General features: G+C 47.4%; 1 protein-coding gene across 2 annotated transcripts in view; it reads right to left on the reverse strand.

Annotated features, from left to right (window-relative positions):
- Wipf3 (WAS/WASL interacting protein family member 3) overlaps positions 1-17638 on the reverse strand; it is an 83911-nt gene that overhangs the window by 17230 nt on the left and 49043 nt on the right. For both annotated transcript variants that reach the window (XM_029478623.2, XM_029478622.2), the window contains exons 3-5: positions 6703-6835; positions 4636-4770; positions 2637-3371 (exon numbers count right to left, since the gene is read on the reverse strand). In XM_029478623.2, coding sequence (XP_029334483.1) covers positions 2637-3371; positions 4636-4770; positions 6703-6835 — 1003 coding nt within the window. The remainder of the gene's footprint in view (positions 1-2636; positions 3372-4635; positions 4771-6702; positions 6836-17638) is intronic.

Here is a 17638-nt window from a genome sequence, read left to right on the forward strand (position 1 = left end):
AGAGGTTAGGTGGTTAGCCCCTGTGTCGATGTGGGATAAATAAGAGGACAACTGGAGCCAACTTGTTTCTGACGGAGTTATAGCTTCCTTATCTGGCACAAATTACATATCTCTTTGTACCTCAGTTTGTTCATCTATACACTGGGCATAATAGCAGCAAGCATTTTCTGGAGTGGTTGAAAAGACTGAATAAGTTAAAGTGCACGATACAGGAAATATGCCAGCCTTAGCTGCCACTATACTATCAGTGATGCACTAAGCCTCATGGTCAAATGGCACAGTCCTACTGCAGAGGAATAGAACTGAAAGGAAGACCTATGGGCAAGTGCCCAGTGAGGTCAGAAGGAGGACTTTCAGAGGGTATTCCTGTCCTGCACTCTGCGCACACTAGTTCTCCCCATGCTCTAAACCGTGCTTCTCCATCCAGCCTGGGTATAACCTTCTTGCCTGCCAGGGTCCATCTCACACCAACCTCCTTCCTCACACCTTTCCCTGCTTGGTTGGCAGAGGTGAGAGTCTCCCTGGTTCCCTCTTTCCTCTACAGTGCTTTGCTTGCTGCCTGCTGTGGTGTCTCTAACTCACACCCTGGCACCTCAGTATGGGTGTTCTCCTGCTGCCCTTTCCCTTGGTGACCCTGCCATGGCTTACTGCTCCTCAGGATAACACTGCCTCAGCAGTTCCTGTCAGTGGATCACAAACACCCTCTTCTTTCACTCACATGTTGGGCTGAAGCAAGAGTACCCTCATTTTGTAGATATCAAAAGACAGAAAGAGAAAGGCCAGAGAAGCGCCTGCTGTTAGGGGCTTGGGGACTGGAACGAAGAGCGGGGTCTGTACTATCCAGCCTCTGTCCGACCCTCAGGGCTCCTTCCTCAACCCTAGCCTCCTTCCTCAATCTCTGCCTCCTTCCTCAACCCCAGGGTTTTTCTTCAATCCCAGCCTCCTTCCTGCTCCTAGTCTCCTTTCTCAACCCCTATGTCATCCCCTCCTCCACCAGCCTCCTTTCCAGTCCCAGCCTCCTTTGTCCCTCCCAGCCTCCTTCCTCTCCCTTTCTGCTTTCCCTTCCCTAGGTACCATGTTGGCCCCTGATAAGCCTGCTACAGGAGGTGAGGGAATAAGGCTCTGATTCTCCACTGGATGGGACTCCACGAGGGACTAGGAAGTAAGTCATGCACTACAAGCTACATGCAAGCCCTCATTAGCAATGCCACGTGAAAGGTGGCCCTCAGTAGCAATGCCACATGAAAGGTGGCCCTCATTAGCAATGCCACATGAAAGGTGGCCCTCATTAGCAATGCCACGTGAAAGGTGGCCCTCATTAGCAATGCCATGTGAAAGGTGGCCCTCATTAGCAATGCCATGTGAAAGGTGGCCCTCCGTAGCAATGCCACATGGAAGGTGGCCCTCAGTAGCAGTGCCAGTGAAAGGTGGCCCTCAGTAGCAATGCCACATGAAAGGTGGCCCTCATTAGCAATGCCACATGGAAGGTGGCCCTCATTAGCAATGCCATGTGAAAGGTGGCCATCATTAGCAATGCCACGTGAAAGGTGGCATTATTTTGAAAATAGCCGCTTAAGCAGCCTCCCTTACACTGGGGTGGATGAGGAACCTCGCATTTGAATTCAGGTGCCTACAGATCCCAAGAAACTGTACACGTGCCTGTATATTTGTTTGTATGTAGTGTGCAGACATGTGTGGTATGCATGTGCATGTGATATATGTATATGTGTCTAACAGTTCATGTGTTGTATCGTGTATTGTGTGTGGTGCACATATATATTTGCTATGTGGAATGTGTTCATGTATATGTATGTGGTGTATTGTGTGTGTATATGATGGATGGACCTGTATATGTGTGCATGTATGTGTATGTGGTATAAGTAGCACGTGTGTGGGAGATGGATTGGTATGTATGAGTGACATGTATATCAGTGTACTTGTGTGAAGAAATGTGTGTTCATCAGCCTGGGCATGTCCTGAGTGTTTCTGCATGTATGCATACATGCACAGCAGTATGGCTGCACTGGTCTCTGCTACATGTAGCCCTTGCATGCTCTTTCCTCTACAGTGTGTGCTTCACTCACAGTCCTCTCTGGGAAGGAAGTATTCTTACTTTGGCTCAATACACAAGTCTGTTTTCTTCAGTTGGCTGGAGAATCTGAAGAATGCAGACTGTGTTCTAGTGGGCCCGGCTGTTGCTGCAGCTGGAAGCCAGACAGGTGTCACCCAGGTAACTAAACCAGACACCTAGCTCTGGAAACTGGCTGTACCTGACCCAGAGAGGAGGTCCAGAGCCAGCTCTCTCCAGAACCAGACCAGTGTCAAGCATCCTTCATACTGTGAGAGAGACACGTCTGCCTGCCACCCTATTTGATAGAAAAGAAAGCACAGAGAGGCTAAGTGTTTACCCCATGACACGCAGCTAATCAATAGCAAGAGGATCAAGGTCAGAATGTCTGGTACCGTCTGTGGAATCTAAGATAGGGCTCCCAGCCTCCCTCAACAGTGGCTTCCATCCCGAAACAAATAGTAAGGTCCCAAAAAAACGGGCCAGGTTTTAGTGTTCTGCCGGAGACTGGGTTTGAACCTTGCCACCGCGTGCACGTGGCTCAGAGGAGCCTTGCAAACTGCTTTACCTGGGCCTCGCCGCTTCTTCTGCAGGATAGCCTGAGGGCCGGGAGCACCTGGAGGTGTGGGCAAGGCCTTCTGCGTCTGGAAGCTGGGGGACTTGGGGGGCAACGGGGGAGGAGTCTCGCTGCCGCTGGTGTTTCCGCCTGGCAAAGGGGGCGGGGCCACAGCGGTCCTCGAGGTGCCAGAGGCATAGGCGGGGAGCGGTGGTGGCGGAGGTGGAGGTGGTGGCGGTGGAGGAGCTGGAGGTTCTCGCACCTCCTGTGCAGGGCTGTTGGGCTCTGAGTGGAGCCCTGGGTACCCACAGGGTGGGAGGAGAGGGAGCGGGGGTGGGATGGGTGGCAGGTGCAGTGGGGCTAGTTGGGGCCTCACTGCCTTGTCGCTCAGCGCCGAGGCTGGGGGCAGCGGGGGCGGAGTCGGGGGCGGAAGAGGAGGTGCGCAGGGTAGAGGAGGTGGCACCACAGATGGATTCACCTTGGTTGGAGGGACAGGCGGGGACACCAACTGAGCTTTGATGGGGGAGGATGGGGGGAGGGGCGGAGGCGGAGGCGGGGGTGGGGGTGGAGTGGGAGGTGGTGGGGCAGGCACACTAGGGCGAGGAGGGACAGGCCTGGCAGAGCTGTGCGTCTCTGAGGCATTGCCTAGCCTGGGAGATGCAGGAGCGGGAAGGGGGCCGCCGATGGCTTTGATAGGGAGCCGGGGAGAAGGTGCTCGGGAGCCAGGGCCCTGCCCGGACTTGCCACCTGGAAGTGAAATACATTCTAGGTTAGACCTGCAATGTGGGAAGGAAAAAGTCCAGGTGACTGGGCGGTACACAGGACTCCACAAGCCTGATGTCCCTGCTGCGGAGTAGTAGACTGTGCAGGCCCATTGTGAGGCTGCACACACCTGCAGCAGCCACAAGGCAGCTCTAAGGGGCATCTGCCCTTCTCCAAGGCAAAACAAGACAGCCCTTTCTACCGCTTACAGTAGCAGTGTATTTGGCTAATTTTTAATACAACGATTTAAAAAAACATACTGAACGCTCACTGAAGCATAAATTAACGCTATGGCCTGCTAATGGTCTTAGTGACCAAATCAGGCCCTCCTGTGTCATTTTTGCATGTGCTGTCAAGAGGTGAAATTCACTCCCTGTCCCCGCTGGGCTTGTCCCTTGCTGTGAGTAACCTAGAGGAAGGAGCAGGAAGTTAACACTTGGTAGACTTCTAAGTTAGCTCCTGACAAACTTCCAGGACAGTCTCTAGAGACAACGCACATCTTTCTTCTCTCTTTTGATACCCAACATGGTGACAAATCCTACAGACTTGCAGATCATGTGGCTCTGAGGACCATCAGTCCAGTTGTTCTAGCAAGGGCCCTGGAGACAGGGGAAGTAAGCCACCTCTCCAATTCTCAGCTGTTGGCAGATGCTAAGGAGCCTAGGTAAGACCCACCCTAGATTGTTAATAGACAGAATTACAGTCTAAATAAGCAGTTGTTTAAAGCCCCTACATTTTGGCTAGACAGCAGTGTCTAACTGATACGGCGATGGAGATCCATCATAACTCAGCACACGCTGGTGGATCCACAGCACTGTCATGTCTGTCATGAATGGCACTCTGTCTAACATGACACCTTTGCTAAACAAGTCATTCTCCAATTCTGATGATGCAATTTAAATAGATGATTTTTAAAAAGATGCCCAGAGAACAAATCTGGGATCTGGGAGCTTCCAGGATTAAAGTTCTCGAATGCACATCTTCTTGCTATGTAACTTCTTTTTGTTTGTTTTGTTTGCTTGTTTTTTTTTTTTTTTTGAGACAGTGTTTCTCCGTATAGTCCTGGCTGTCCTGGAACTCACTCTGTAGACCAGGCTGGCCTCGAACTCAGAAATCTGCCTGTCTCTGCCTCCCAAGTGCTGGGATTAAAGGTGTGCGCCGCCACCGCCCGGCGCTATGTAACTTCTTATGAATCACGTATCCCACATGAAGAAAGACCACCAGGCCACCGGGTTCGACACTTCCTTACCTGACACATCTCTCTGGCCTGCCGGTCTCAACACAGGAAAGCCACCAGCAAAGAGATCTCCCAGGGCAGGGGGTGTGTTTCCTCCCCTGGTATTGCTGCCAGCAGCTCCTCCCTCTTTGCTGGTTCCTTTTGAACCTGGATAGAAGAGGCAGGAAGATGAGTAGGAAGAGCCAGCAGGCCTTTCCCACTCTAGCCCAATGCCACCATTTTCACTGCATGTGTTCTCATACCTAAGCCTGTCTGCTACCCAGTCTAGTCCTATCAAGGTGCTGAGCATCTGTGGCTCAAATTAGAAAACTCAACTGACATTGAAAAGTCTAGACGTACCCCTTTCCCCCCACAAAAATTCAAGCTTAACCCACTCCGACATTTTAACTTCATATTTTTTTATTTGTGGGTCAGAATGTCCTGGCATGTGTCATCAGTGACCCTGCCTTCCATATATGGTGGTCACCAACCATAGACACTCTGAAGACATCGATGTAGACAAGAATTCCAGGTTTGAATGAGGTCTCAGGTATCTGAACACTTGGTCCCCAGTTGATGGCACTGTTTGGAAAGGTTTAGGAGGGGAATGGCTTTGTTGGAGGAAGTACATCACTGGGGGTGGGCTTTGAGAGTTTAAAGACTCTGGCCATTTCCAGTTGCTCTCTGCTTCTTCATTGTGGCTAAAGATCTCAACTCGCAGCATCCAGCTCCATCCGCAATGTCTCTACTCTGCCAGCACAGCCTCTCGTCCCTCTGGAACTGTGAACCCAAGTAAACCTTTCCTTCTATAACTTGTCTTGGTCATGGTGTTTTATAATAGCAATAGAAAAGTCACTAAGACACAAGCTAAGGCTAACACATGCAGTTAGGGTGTCCACTGTTGGATGAGCAGTCAGATTACTCAAAATATTATATGCAGTACTCCTGGCAGTAGGTGGGACAATAATAGGCATCAGTCTGCTAACTGAGCTTAACCAATTAGACAATGAGTCTAATCAGAAATGGAGCCTTATTATAATCAGTGTTGGAAAGGTTTCATTTAAAATGTGCCCATTGGGGCTGGAGAGATGGCTCAGCAGTTAAGAGCACTGATTGCTCTTCCAGAGGTCCTGAGTTCAAATCCCAGCAGCCACATGGCTCACAATCATCTATAATGAGACCTGATGACCTCTTCTGGTGTGTCTGAAGACAGCTTACAGTGTACTTATATATAATAAATAAAATAAATATTTTAAAAAAAAGTGTTTGTTCTTGGGACTGGAGACATGGCTCAGCTGTTAAGAGCATACACTGCTCTTCCAGAGGACCTGAACTCAGTTCTCCGTGAGCAGCTCACATACATTGGCAGCTTATAACCTGCTGCAACACCAGTCTCAGAGGATCTGTTGGTGCTCTGGCCTCTGCAGACACATGTACTCACATGCACATACACACATGCTTGCACACACGTGCACACACACACATACACATAATTAAAAAGAATAAAAATAACTCTGTAAAATTGTGTGTTTGTGCCCTAACATGTAGTTGAGGTACAATACTAGCTAAGTTGAGGTACAATACTAGCTAAGTTGAGGTACAATACTAGCTATAGGACTATTTTTGAGAATTGCCATCATTTTGAAATATGTGAAATCATAATAATACCTTACAAACATTACAAAATGTTTCTGGATATAACATGTTAACGTTTTGCAATCTTGACCAAACATAAAAGGGTTTTTTTTTTTCATTTGCACAATTTTCATATTGCATTCACATTGCAATAGCATTGTGCATGTACCTGATGACACTCAATGGTGAAATTTATTATGTGTATTTTATCATAATTTAAAAATGATACTTATTATGAGGGGGGTTTTGTTGTTTTGTTATTTAAAAGTAATGAAAGATAATGCAGGCTCTACTACCAGTGGCCTTTCAGAAAGGAGTGTCTGAATCTCTTGCCTGGTGGCCTGTCCCTGAAGCAGGTCCGAGGTGGTTTGAGAGTGCATGGGTCACAAATGCAGACCAGCCAGTGTTGAGTCTGACCATGCTCTATGCAGCCCCGTCCTGGGCTCCGTGCAGCTGCTCACTCACCCTCGATCTGTGGGGCACTGCGGTCATTGATCTGGGTGACTTTCCGCAGGCGTGTTCCTTGCTGGATATCAGCCAACAGTGCACTCCGGCCTTTCAGATCTGGCTTCCTGAAGCTGGGGGTGTCTGTGCTGACCTGCAAGGGAATTGGGATTTGACTGTTATAAAAACAAACAACAAGAAAAAACCCACAGCATTTGCAGAGAAACAAAATGCTCTATCAGCTGCATCTCTCTCCTACGGGAGTTCTGCTTTTCCTGCCCCATTTCCAAGGCCAGGAACTCTATACCATTATCTACACTCTCAGGTCACGCCCACACTTCTCTGCCTGGGACTTCAGGTGGACTCTGTACTAGATGTCTATACACTCACTGCCCATCTTGAGCAGAAAGTCCTGGTGGTCTCAAGGAGCCCCAAATCAGATCCTTTTCACACACCTGGGCTTCCATTTTCGCACCCCTGGCTACTCCCAGATTCTGCATGGATCTATTGTAGGCCACTGTGCTTTTTAGCTGCAGTGGATTCAGGCTCTGGGAGCCGGCTTTATGGGAGGTGTAGTGACCTTTGTATGGCGCTCAGTGGAGAACTAGGAAGCTCAAGAGAAACGGGGTTCTCCAGGGTCAGAGAATTAGAAAGACAGGGAGTCAGGGGTCACAGGGTATTTTACTGATTATATACTCTACTTACTGGGTGAGTGAATGGTTAGTAAATGAATGAATGATTGGATTGGCTCCAACAGGTGTAAGACACCCTGTGAGTTCTCCTGAACATACACTTGTGCCAGGGACACAGGTATAGCCTGCAAGGAGCTATTTCCTCTGTATCAGAGTGCATAGCCACTGATGGTCACAGAGACCAGGGACCAGGTAAATCAGGCTCCTGGGAAGTCTCACGCAGTTCCTGAAGGGGCCCTGGGCTTGGAAAATCCTTGTTCTAGTCAGAAAAGTGGGGTGGTTACAAATGCTCTCATAGATTCTAAGAGACTGGAGCTTTTGCTGACTCACAGCTGAGTTAATATACCCTGAGGTCACTGCTATCCTACTGTGGTCCTAGCCCTGTCTTTTTAACCCACCTTTAAGATAGCAACAAACAAGCAACCTCACCTGCCTTGGGTTGCCCACGTGATGAATTTAAAAAAAAAATATTTATTTTATTTATATAAGTACACATTGGAGCTGTCTTCAGACACACTCGAAGAGGACATTGGATTCCATTACAGATGGTTGTGAGCCACCACGTGGTTGCTGGGATTTGAACTCAGGACCTCTGGAAGAGCAGTCAGGGCTCTTAACCACTGAGCCATCTCTAGCCCTCCTGCCCTGATGTGATTAAACCTTTACAGCCTAAGCTAAGACATGGCTTTAATCTTATTATATGGTCTCCCATGCCCCTGGCCCCTGAGTAGTTCACACACACACACACACACACACACACACACACACACACACAGATTTACAAGACAGCATTCAGGCAGGCACAGATTCAGGTTCATATCACAGACAGATTAGAGACAAGAGAGAGACTCTGGCTTGCTCTTGGTTAAATTACTCCAAGATTGCTTTTCTTAATTCGACACTGGCATATATTGTGATTCTGGGCTTATAACTAATGGATCTATCTAATCCAATGTAGAAAAGAAAATTAGGTTGCTTGATACAAACTCCTGGGCTGTGCATCATCAGAGACGCTGTGTTCTGGGATAAACATAAGGAGTCCGCCAGTGACTCTGGCTTGACTTAGACCCTCAACCAGTTTGAAAGGCATAAGCTCTAAAGCCCAATCCGTGTTGCCTGGAAACACACTTTGTGAGCCTTTAGGAGAGGCTTGTGGATGATGGTCAGTAACATAGCTGTGGACCGGGGTCTCCAGTTCCACATCCTTCAGTACATCTAGACATAGTTCAAATGCTTTTATGATACACGTACAATAGGGTTATTTCTTACGCAACGTGGTTTTAAAATATTCTGTACAAGCCATTAAAATCAAAGTCATTTAAAACGGTATGAGTAAAAGCGTCAGGACCCTAGGCAAGAGGGATACAACTGTTCTTGTAAAACTGACCTTAGGATCTCAGGTGTGCTTTATGTATGGCTAAGGATGTGGGGCAAGGAGTGTTCTGTAATTCTCTAAGTGCAGGATAAACAGCAATGGAGGTCCTATTTGTGATGTTGGTTTTGAGGAAGGGGGAGGTTTATAATGCTCTGTTTGAGAGGCACTCATGTGGTGAGAAGCCCCTATCCCCTACCACTCCTCAGAGAAGGATCATCTCATCTACTTCAGACTCCAGGTTTTAAAAATTTTATGTTATGTGTATGGGTGTTTTGCCTGCGTGTATGTTTATGTACCATATGCTTACCCGGTGCCCTCAGAGGTCAGAAGAGGGTGCTATATCCTCTGGAACTGGAGTAACAGAGGATTGTGATCCTCTGTGTAGGCGCTGGGAATCAAACCAGGGCCTTCTGGAATATGAGGCAGTGTTCTTCACTGCTAAACCATCTCTCTCCAGCCACTCAATTTCACTTACTGCCTGAAGCATCCCTACTCTCTGATTTTGCCCATTACAGATATTTCAGGTGAGGGCCCTGGAGACTGACACATTGAAATCATTATCTTAATTTTGCTACTTCTTTAGCACGTGCCTCAGTATGTGCCTGGTGATTCTTACATGACAGATGGACAAATGAACACATTCTCCAGCAAGCACACTGGTGAACATTCCTTCTCTCTTGACTCTCTCCTGCTCCTGAGTTTGCCCTGGCGATTTCCCACTAGAGGGCTCTCCCGCACCTGCCACCATAAGGCACCTGCCAATCTCTCTGTGAGGCAGGCCAGGGAAGAATTGCTAACTTCGGGGTGGGGGTGGGGGGTGGGGGGGTGGGGAAAGCCATATATATATATATTTAGACTTAGTGGGTTTCTGACAAAAGGACACATTCATTCATATGTTGATTATACTACACACAGACAGTCATTTCTACTTAAGCTACAATATTTGTCAATCTTCCAACTATAGTGTTTAAAAAAAAAAAAAGACAACCCTAAGAATCCTTGTTACCATGGAGACAGGATAATGAAGCAGGAAAAAGAGTTCCTAAATATCCACTGAGTGTTTTTCCTCTGTGCCAATCCTCACCATTGGCAACCTCACTAAAACCATAAGCACAGGAAAGGAAGCAACCGTGGGCACTTTCCCTGTGAGAAACAAGCTTGCAAACTGTCTGAAACACCCACCATGACATCCATCCCCGCGAAGACCACTCTTGTTTCCTCCCGATAACAATGTGATTGAGAACAAAGATCTGTCTGCTTCCACCCAAAGCCCTGGTTCACACAGTTTGCTACTGTACGACTCAAAAGAAGCCATCCAGGAGCTGAAAAGGATATGAAATCCCACAGAGGACAAGCACATGAGCCTTTCTCTGTGGATAAAGAAGCTGAAAGCCAGAGGTAAGCCAATAAGCAGATAAGAAATACCAAAATCAAATGACAGCAACACAGAGCCAAGGGTAGCAGTAGAGGTGGAGAGGTGGCTACTCTGATTTGAATACATTATAAAAGCCATTTGTGTTCCTTTGCTGCTCCAGTAAATGAAGCAGCGGAGCTGCGGTTGTTATCTGGGAGGGGAGTGACAGTCTAGATCAGAACTTCGACGTGTCCTCCGCCGCACCTCCTTGCTTCCCTCTGCCATCTGGCCTCTGTGTAACACTGTCTTCTGTGAGAAAGGTTGACACCAATGTCGCTGGTTCCCTCTCCTCTCATCTGAAAAGCTGCTTCTTTAAGAATACAAATTTATGTCTTTTTAATTCTATGTGCAGACCAAATGTGTGCCCAGTGCCTGAGGAGGCCAGAAGAGCCTCCTGGAACTGGAGCTACAGAGGGCTGTGAGTGGTTATGTAGATCCTGGAAACCGAGTTCAGATCCTCTGGAGGTGTAGACAGTGCCCGGGGAAAGACTTCTTTCTGCAGTGGACAGAGGTTTGCTGAGGGGACAACAGAGATCAAAAAGCAGAGAGCCAGTATCACACATTCCTCCCAAGGCTCAGCAAATGTCTCACAGAGAATGGTTAGGTCCTAAGGACCAGAGCTCCCAGGGGCCGCTGTCAAACTGTCTTCCAGATGTGAGAGCCGCTGTACTCATAAGCTCTGTACAGTTGTGGATGCTGCAAAAGACTTTGACAAGATCAATCTGGTCAATATCCTGGCATGCATGGTGTGTGTGTGTGTTTGTGTGTTTGTGTGTGTGTTTGTGTGTGTGTGTGTGTGTTCACTAGTTGAGAAGCTACAGGTAGTTCATGACTACCAGAAGAAAGAAGTCAGATTTCTCAGAAGTTGGGGGTAGGTCCCAACCTATAAAGGCTAGTCCTACACTCATTTACATTTGGGTTACACTAATTAAACTCAATAGGTAATCTATCTATCTATCTATCTATCTATCTATCTATCTATCTATCTATCTATCTATCATCTACAGAGTGTGGAAGGACATAATACTGAAAGAAAGATGGGGTAGAACAAGCTAGAGAAAAGCTGAAGGTGGGGAGTGAGGGATGAATTTGATCAAAATAAAATGTATTCAAGTATGAATGAGGAAAAGGGCCAGTGGTTGTCCCAAACCAAGCCAGGTACTTCTTTCAAAGATGATCTAAACCCGTCCCTGTATTTGTTGGCGTTTGGAGCTACCATATAAAGTAGCAGGTTTAATTCTGACATGTCCACACACATTTTGTCCTTATTCACCTTGTCTCCTATTGCTCCTCCCTGTCCTCCTGCCTCTTGCTGGTCCCCCACACCCCAGAGCCTCCTTTCTGCTTTCTGGTCACAGGTGTTTCACTCACTTCTTTCTTTTTTTCCTCTTCCCCTTCCCTGAAAGTTTCTTCCTCCTTCTGATGAAGTCCTTTGTAGTTTCTTGACCCACCCTCACTACATATGCATATTGAAATCTAGGTCCTGCATCTGAAAGAAATCATGCAGTATTGGTATTTCTGCATCTGCCCCCTACCTCCCTTCCCACAACGATTCCAGTTCCATTCACCTTTCTGCAGATGTCAGATTTATCCTTTTCTCTTTATGGCTGTTGCACTGAAAAGGAGTGCACAGGTTCCCTGGCACACGGGGCCTGAACATTATCTCAGCCCTAGGCTACCCCAGCAGCCTCAGACTCGTGGGCAGACAGGTCTCAGCAGCTTATAACTGTCTTTGGCAGTTTATTGCCAAGCCTGGATCACAAGGACAGCTAGAATTGCCTCCCACCTGCTGCTGTGCTTTTTGCGCGGAAGAACACAGGGAACTCTGAATCCAGGAGAGAGACAGAAATATCCTGTGAAGGAGGGGTGGCGACCCACTCTCCCCCATCAGGCCTGACACGATGTTCTCCGCACTCCAAATGGTACCTAAGTCATGCTGTTCAAGAACGAGGCGTTTTTTGCCATACACAGTCTTATGTTTCATTTTTAGAATTCCAAATTGCAATTCAAATTCGTGAGCAGAATCAACGGCCTGTCTAACCTCTGCAAAAGCCGGATATCCATCCACACCAAGGCTGCGCGAACACATGCGCAGAAGCGTACTTGCTCGCTTCTCGCTTGGAGACAGGATGAGCGGGCCCTTTGCTGGTGATGCAGAATACAGGTGACGTCTGGACTTTTTGCTACCCCGTAAAAGGTTATCTTATGCAATGGTGCAACTCTGCTGCCTAGATGGGCCACTGTCGGCTTCGTTCCCTGCCCCATTCCTTCACAAATTCCTGCATTGTCTCCTGGGGCTGTGTCATAAAGCAAGCTCTCATGCTTGTGTCCAGCCCTCCTCCACATAGCAACCAGCCTGACCTTTTCAAGGGTAAACGGGCATGCTGTTTACCATGGCACTTTCCTCTATAAAATTCTTTTCTGTCTCAGAACTGCTCTTCTGCATCCAGCTCAAAATCCCCTGTAGCACAAGGTCCTTAGGGACCAGCCTAGATTTTCCATTTCACCAGCGAGCTTACCTCCAGACCCTGACTCGAGCTATCGCATTGATCTTTTTATACTGGCGTTTTGGCAATCGTCCAAGAAGCCTTGGGATCCTGGAAGACTCCGTATTCCTAGAGCAGTGTTCCTGCCTTCAGCAGAGCACCTGCCATCCAGATCATGTCACTCCACGAATACCTGCAATGGCCTTCCATCTCATACAGAATAAAACATTCATGCCCCTGCCTGAGCTCCCATGTACACCCATAAGCAGCAGCAACAGCAGCATTCCTAGATGAGATCGTGGCGAGATCGCGGAGCACATTAGTCTAGGTATTACGTTAGTAACTGAGGGCTTTTCTCTTGATCCTCCTCAAGTCCTGGGAATTAATTTATAAAGTCGTTCATCAGTGACAATGGCTGTATGTTTTGGTTGGAAATCCAGTCTCTTTATATGTCTAATGTCCTTTAGAACTTGTGGCTCTGGGGCAGTTGGACTTCTGGTTTTTTATGTACAGCTTAAATCTTTCTCTGCACAGTGACTTACTACTCCTCTGGTGTAACTCCCTACTTTTCAAATGATTTCCTATTGATCAGAGAATACGGTTTTTCTGTTTGTTTATTTGTTTAGCTGTAGTCATTTTGTAATGATCCTGACTCCACAGACCCCAGCCTGCCTGTTCTTAGAAAGCACCGAATGCAGGAGGAAGCTGCAGCCCTCCAAAGCTATCTCAAGACTCTGATTCCCCACAGTATCCTCTCACCTATATTCTGTGGTGATTTGATGGAGAACGGGCCCCATAGCCTCATATACTTGAATGTTCATCACCAGAGAACAGCGCTATTTGCAAGGATTAGAGGTTGGGAGGTGTGGCCCCGTTGGAGGAAATTTGTCACTGAGGGGTTGGAGGTGGGGTTGAGGTTTCAAAAGCCAGTGCCAGGACCTGGTTCTTTCTGGTTCCTTGCCTCCAGACCAGGATCTAGCTCTTGGCTACTGCTCCAGGGCTTGTCTGTATGCACACCACCACGCTCCCCGCCGTGACAATAAATGGACTAAACCTCTGAAACTGTAAGCCAGTCCCAAATGAAACGCTCCATTTCATAAGAGTTGCCTGGGTCATGGTGTCTCTTCACATCAATAGAGCACTGACTAAGACATTGTTGATGTTGTTGTTGATGATCTGGGTTTGTTGTTGTTGCTGTTGTTTTGGGTTTTTTTTGGGGGGGAGGGGTTGGGTTTGTTTGTTTGTTTGGTTGGTTGGTTGGTTTGGTTTGGTTTGGCTTCATTTTTTTGGCCCTAGAAACACAAATTCAATTTGAAATCACTCTTTTTCAATGTGCCAACATTCCTGGGATTTAGTCGTAATTTTAAATTTTGAGAAGATATGATTTTTAAAACCCATGTTGGATCTGGAAGGATAATTTCATTCACAACTATTAAGAAAACCAGACTTTCCTGGGCTGAGAGTCTACAGTTAATGAACAATCCATGCTGTGAACAGGACCCACACAGTGGGCAGTGTTTCTTCTCTCCTCTAAGGATGCCAATGCAAAACCGTCTCCCACTTCAAAGAGAATAGGAGTTGATTCTGGAGCCAAGCATACATGGCCATGGCTCTGGAACACAGATACGGTCACCCCAAATGCCACAGTCCAAAGTGGCAACAGTTTCACAATGTTCTTATAACAGCAGAACAAAGAATACCCCTAAGTCAAGGCATCTTTCAAAGACATGAGGGGAGGGGCATTAGTGGGTTACAGCAAGGTAGGGAGTCTTAGCAGTAGGCCTCTGACATTGTCTGATGACATTCTAAGGAGGCCTCTGAGTTGGTGGAAACTAGGGCTCTGTTTGTATATCCCTCCCCCACCCCCAAAACTTCTTACCTGATAGCCACAAGGATGTTTGGTCAAACACTGAGGCGGGAAAACAAATGGCCTTAAGGGACTAAAGGTGGAGAAATAATTTGCTTTCCAATCTGTAACATTCCAGCGCTACACAGCCACAGACATCACAGCAACCTCCCCATCCCCCATCAGCCTGCTAGAATGTGCTGGTGTGCCTTTTAAAAAAACAAAACAAAACAAAACAAAACAAAACCAACCAAACAAACAAACCTGGGAGCTTCATGTCACAAATACTGCCAAAGAGAAACACGGCCCCGTGAATAATTTGCAAATTCTATGAACTTCAAACCCAGTTCGCCACTCCAGCATTTCTCCCGCTGGTAGCGTGTTTCTTCCTCCCCTGTCTGAAACCAAAGCTCAAGGCTATTGTGGCTCCTCTCTCTTTCTTGTGATATAACAGAGCTTCCACAGATGCCTGGCTCCCTCTCTCTGTTCATGAATTCCAGGCATTATCTCCAGGCCTCTGTGTGTCTCAACCCATTTCAGGAGCCTTTGAACTACTCGAATTGGCAATATAGTGATTGTGGACACAAAGTCCAGTTTTTTTGAGTGAGGCCCAGACATGAAACAGGCTCAACTTCCTAGAAGCACAGAACCTTTGGAGAGATAAGCCCAGGGAAGTCTGACTCTCTTAATACCAAGCTTTTCAGCCCTTTCATAATGACATCACCCAAGGAATGCAAGGCAGGTCTACAGCTGGGACAATTGCCCTCTGGCCTGGGACCAGGAGGTGCATGTTGCTTCACAAACAATGTGTGTGTGTGTGTGGGGGGGGGGGGGGCGGGAGGGGTAAGAGGTATCATAAGGAAAAGGGAAGGCCCAGGGAGGGAGGGCAAAGCTTCAGAGAAGGTTGGTACCACAGGAGCAAAGTCCTAGGGCTCTGTCAGTGCCAGAAAGACAGTTAAGGCTGAGTGTCGACCCAAGAACTGCCGGGTGAGTGTATCAGACGCCTTGGTGTGGGAGGGGGTGAAGGGGTGGGGGTGGGGCTGTAAGCCCTGGATGGAAAGTGCAGAGTAACCCTATTCGGTGCAGGCCACAGATGGCCAATACCCTGCACTGTAAGTTACCTGCACCTGACACTCCCTTGTCAGGTAACCCTCAGCTCTTAGGTGCCAGCCTTACTGGTCTGCCTCTTTCTAGCTCTTCCTCTCATTGCCTCCTTGCTGGTTGCAGGCAAGACAGTGTTGATATGGCTTCTAGACCAGGGTTTCTGAATACCGTTCACATGCAAAGAGTCAGAAGTAGAAAAAAGATAAGCAAGGGGAGGGGGAGAATGACAAGATAATTCCGATAAGGTATTACGATAAGGTAGATAGATTTAGACCCACCCCACCCCCAATCACCTTTGCTTTGCACAGAACCCTCAGGAAGCTTCTAGATCTGAACATGGACTGGATCCCCGAGAAACAATGACTCCGAGATTTATTCAAAGAGAAACCAACATACTTCTCCTCCACTCTAGAACCTTCGTGGACCATGAGGTCCCTGCTCCCGAAGTCCACTGACATCCTTACCTCTAACTCGGGTCTCAGCCCAGACTCCGGGCCCTGCCGATGAAGCGTGGGGCCCCCTCCTTCATGAGGTAGCACCCGAAGCATCCTCCCTTGGCTTTAACTAGCCACCAACCTCCCCTCTTCCCTACAATCTTTTCCCACATTCATAGGTTTTTATTTTGTTTGGTAACCTATTGAATTAAAGTCCCAACATCCTCAATGGGACCCAGATCCACTTTGTATTAGCATAATACAATACCTTGACAGCTTACCTGACTTCCTCAAGTGTCCATTTTCTTACCTGCACACTTGGGAAAAGAACAACAACCACTACATACCCTGTGGGGAGGATTTAATCACTTCCATTAAAAAAAAACCACATTTTAAAATCAGTGAGTGTCACTTAAGAAACGCTCATTAGATGTTGGCTATTAATATCTGCACTCTCTCATAGTTTCCAACAGGCTCCCACCTTTTCCTGTTTTAAAGCTTGTGATTCCCGGCATAAAGCCAGAGATCAAAAAGAAGGTCCCAAACGATGGCTTCGGTAGCCTCTGGAACAACCAGTTCAAACTGAGAGAGAATGGGACCATCCCGAGCAAGGGAGTCTGGGAAAAACCGGGTGGCAACCAGCAACAAGGAAAGAGTATGTCTGCTCTCTTCTCTGCCTCTGAAAAACCCAAAGATAGCCTCAGACTACAGGAAAAGGGGGAACTGGCTGAGACAGGCGCTGACTTTGAGCAACTTCATAGAAGGACAGAGGAGATCCGAGGAGAGTTATATGTGCAGCAGGTGCTGATCTCAAAATGAGGCAAATGCAACCCCAATCAGCTCTATATGAATCATGTTTACACCTCATAATCCTGAATTTCATGGACTTTCAAACTCTCAGAGACAGTTTTAGAGTCAAAGCAGGAAACACTCAAATATGACCACAGAACAGAAGGCAGAATTTTTAATCCTTAACTGTGAAGCACATGCACACGCACACATACACACACACACATACACACACACAAACACACCATGCACTGGGTCTCAAATCTGGGACAAATGGTTGAGGTGTCTACTTAATATATCAATACAGATCTGGACCCCAGTTCTCCCAGCATCCTACCTGTTACAGGGTCCTCCTGGGCAACACATCCTGCCCCCTACCCTAGACATCTCCCACCCAGGTACTGGGCTAAGTTTCCCTTTCCTCAGCTGCCCTTCCCTATATCCATTTTGGTTACCTGGGCCACTTTGTTTGCCCTTTAGCCTTTTGGTCTGGCTCTCCCCTCCCCCTCCCCCTTTCTCCCACAAGCTCCAGCTCGGGGGTCATCTTCACTCTGAACTCTCCTAGATGTCCCTGCCTCTGGCTAGTGCTCTCCCCTTTATCTACAATAAACCTTCTCCTCCACCATACCTAAGAACAGTCATATCCTTTCTTTATTTCTTTTTTCTCTGTCTATCTATCCATCTATCTGTGTGCATACATATACACACACACGTGTGTGTGTGTGTGTGTGTGTGTGTGTGTGCATTGCCAATCATTCAAACAAACTCATATTAACACAATGTAAAAATGAAGAAAAAAAAATCACACGATTACATC

The sequence above is a fragment of the Mus caroli genome, unplaced genomic scaffold, assembly GCF_978045245.1.
Source record: "Mus caroli unplaced genomic scaffold, Mus_caroli_1 scaffold_7, whole genome shotgun sequence".
Lineage (NCBI taxonomy): Eukaryota > Metazoa > Chordata > Mammalia > Rodentia > Muridae > Mus > Mus caroli.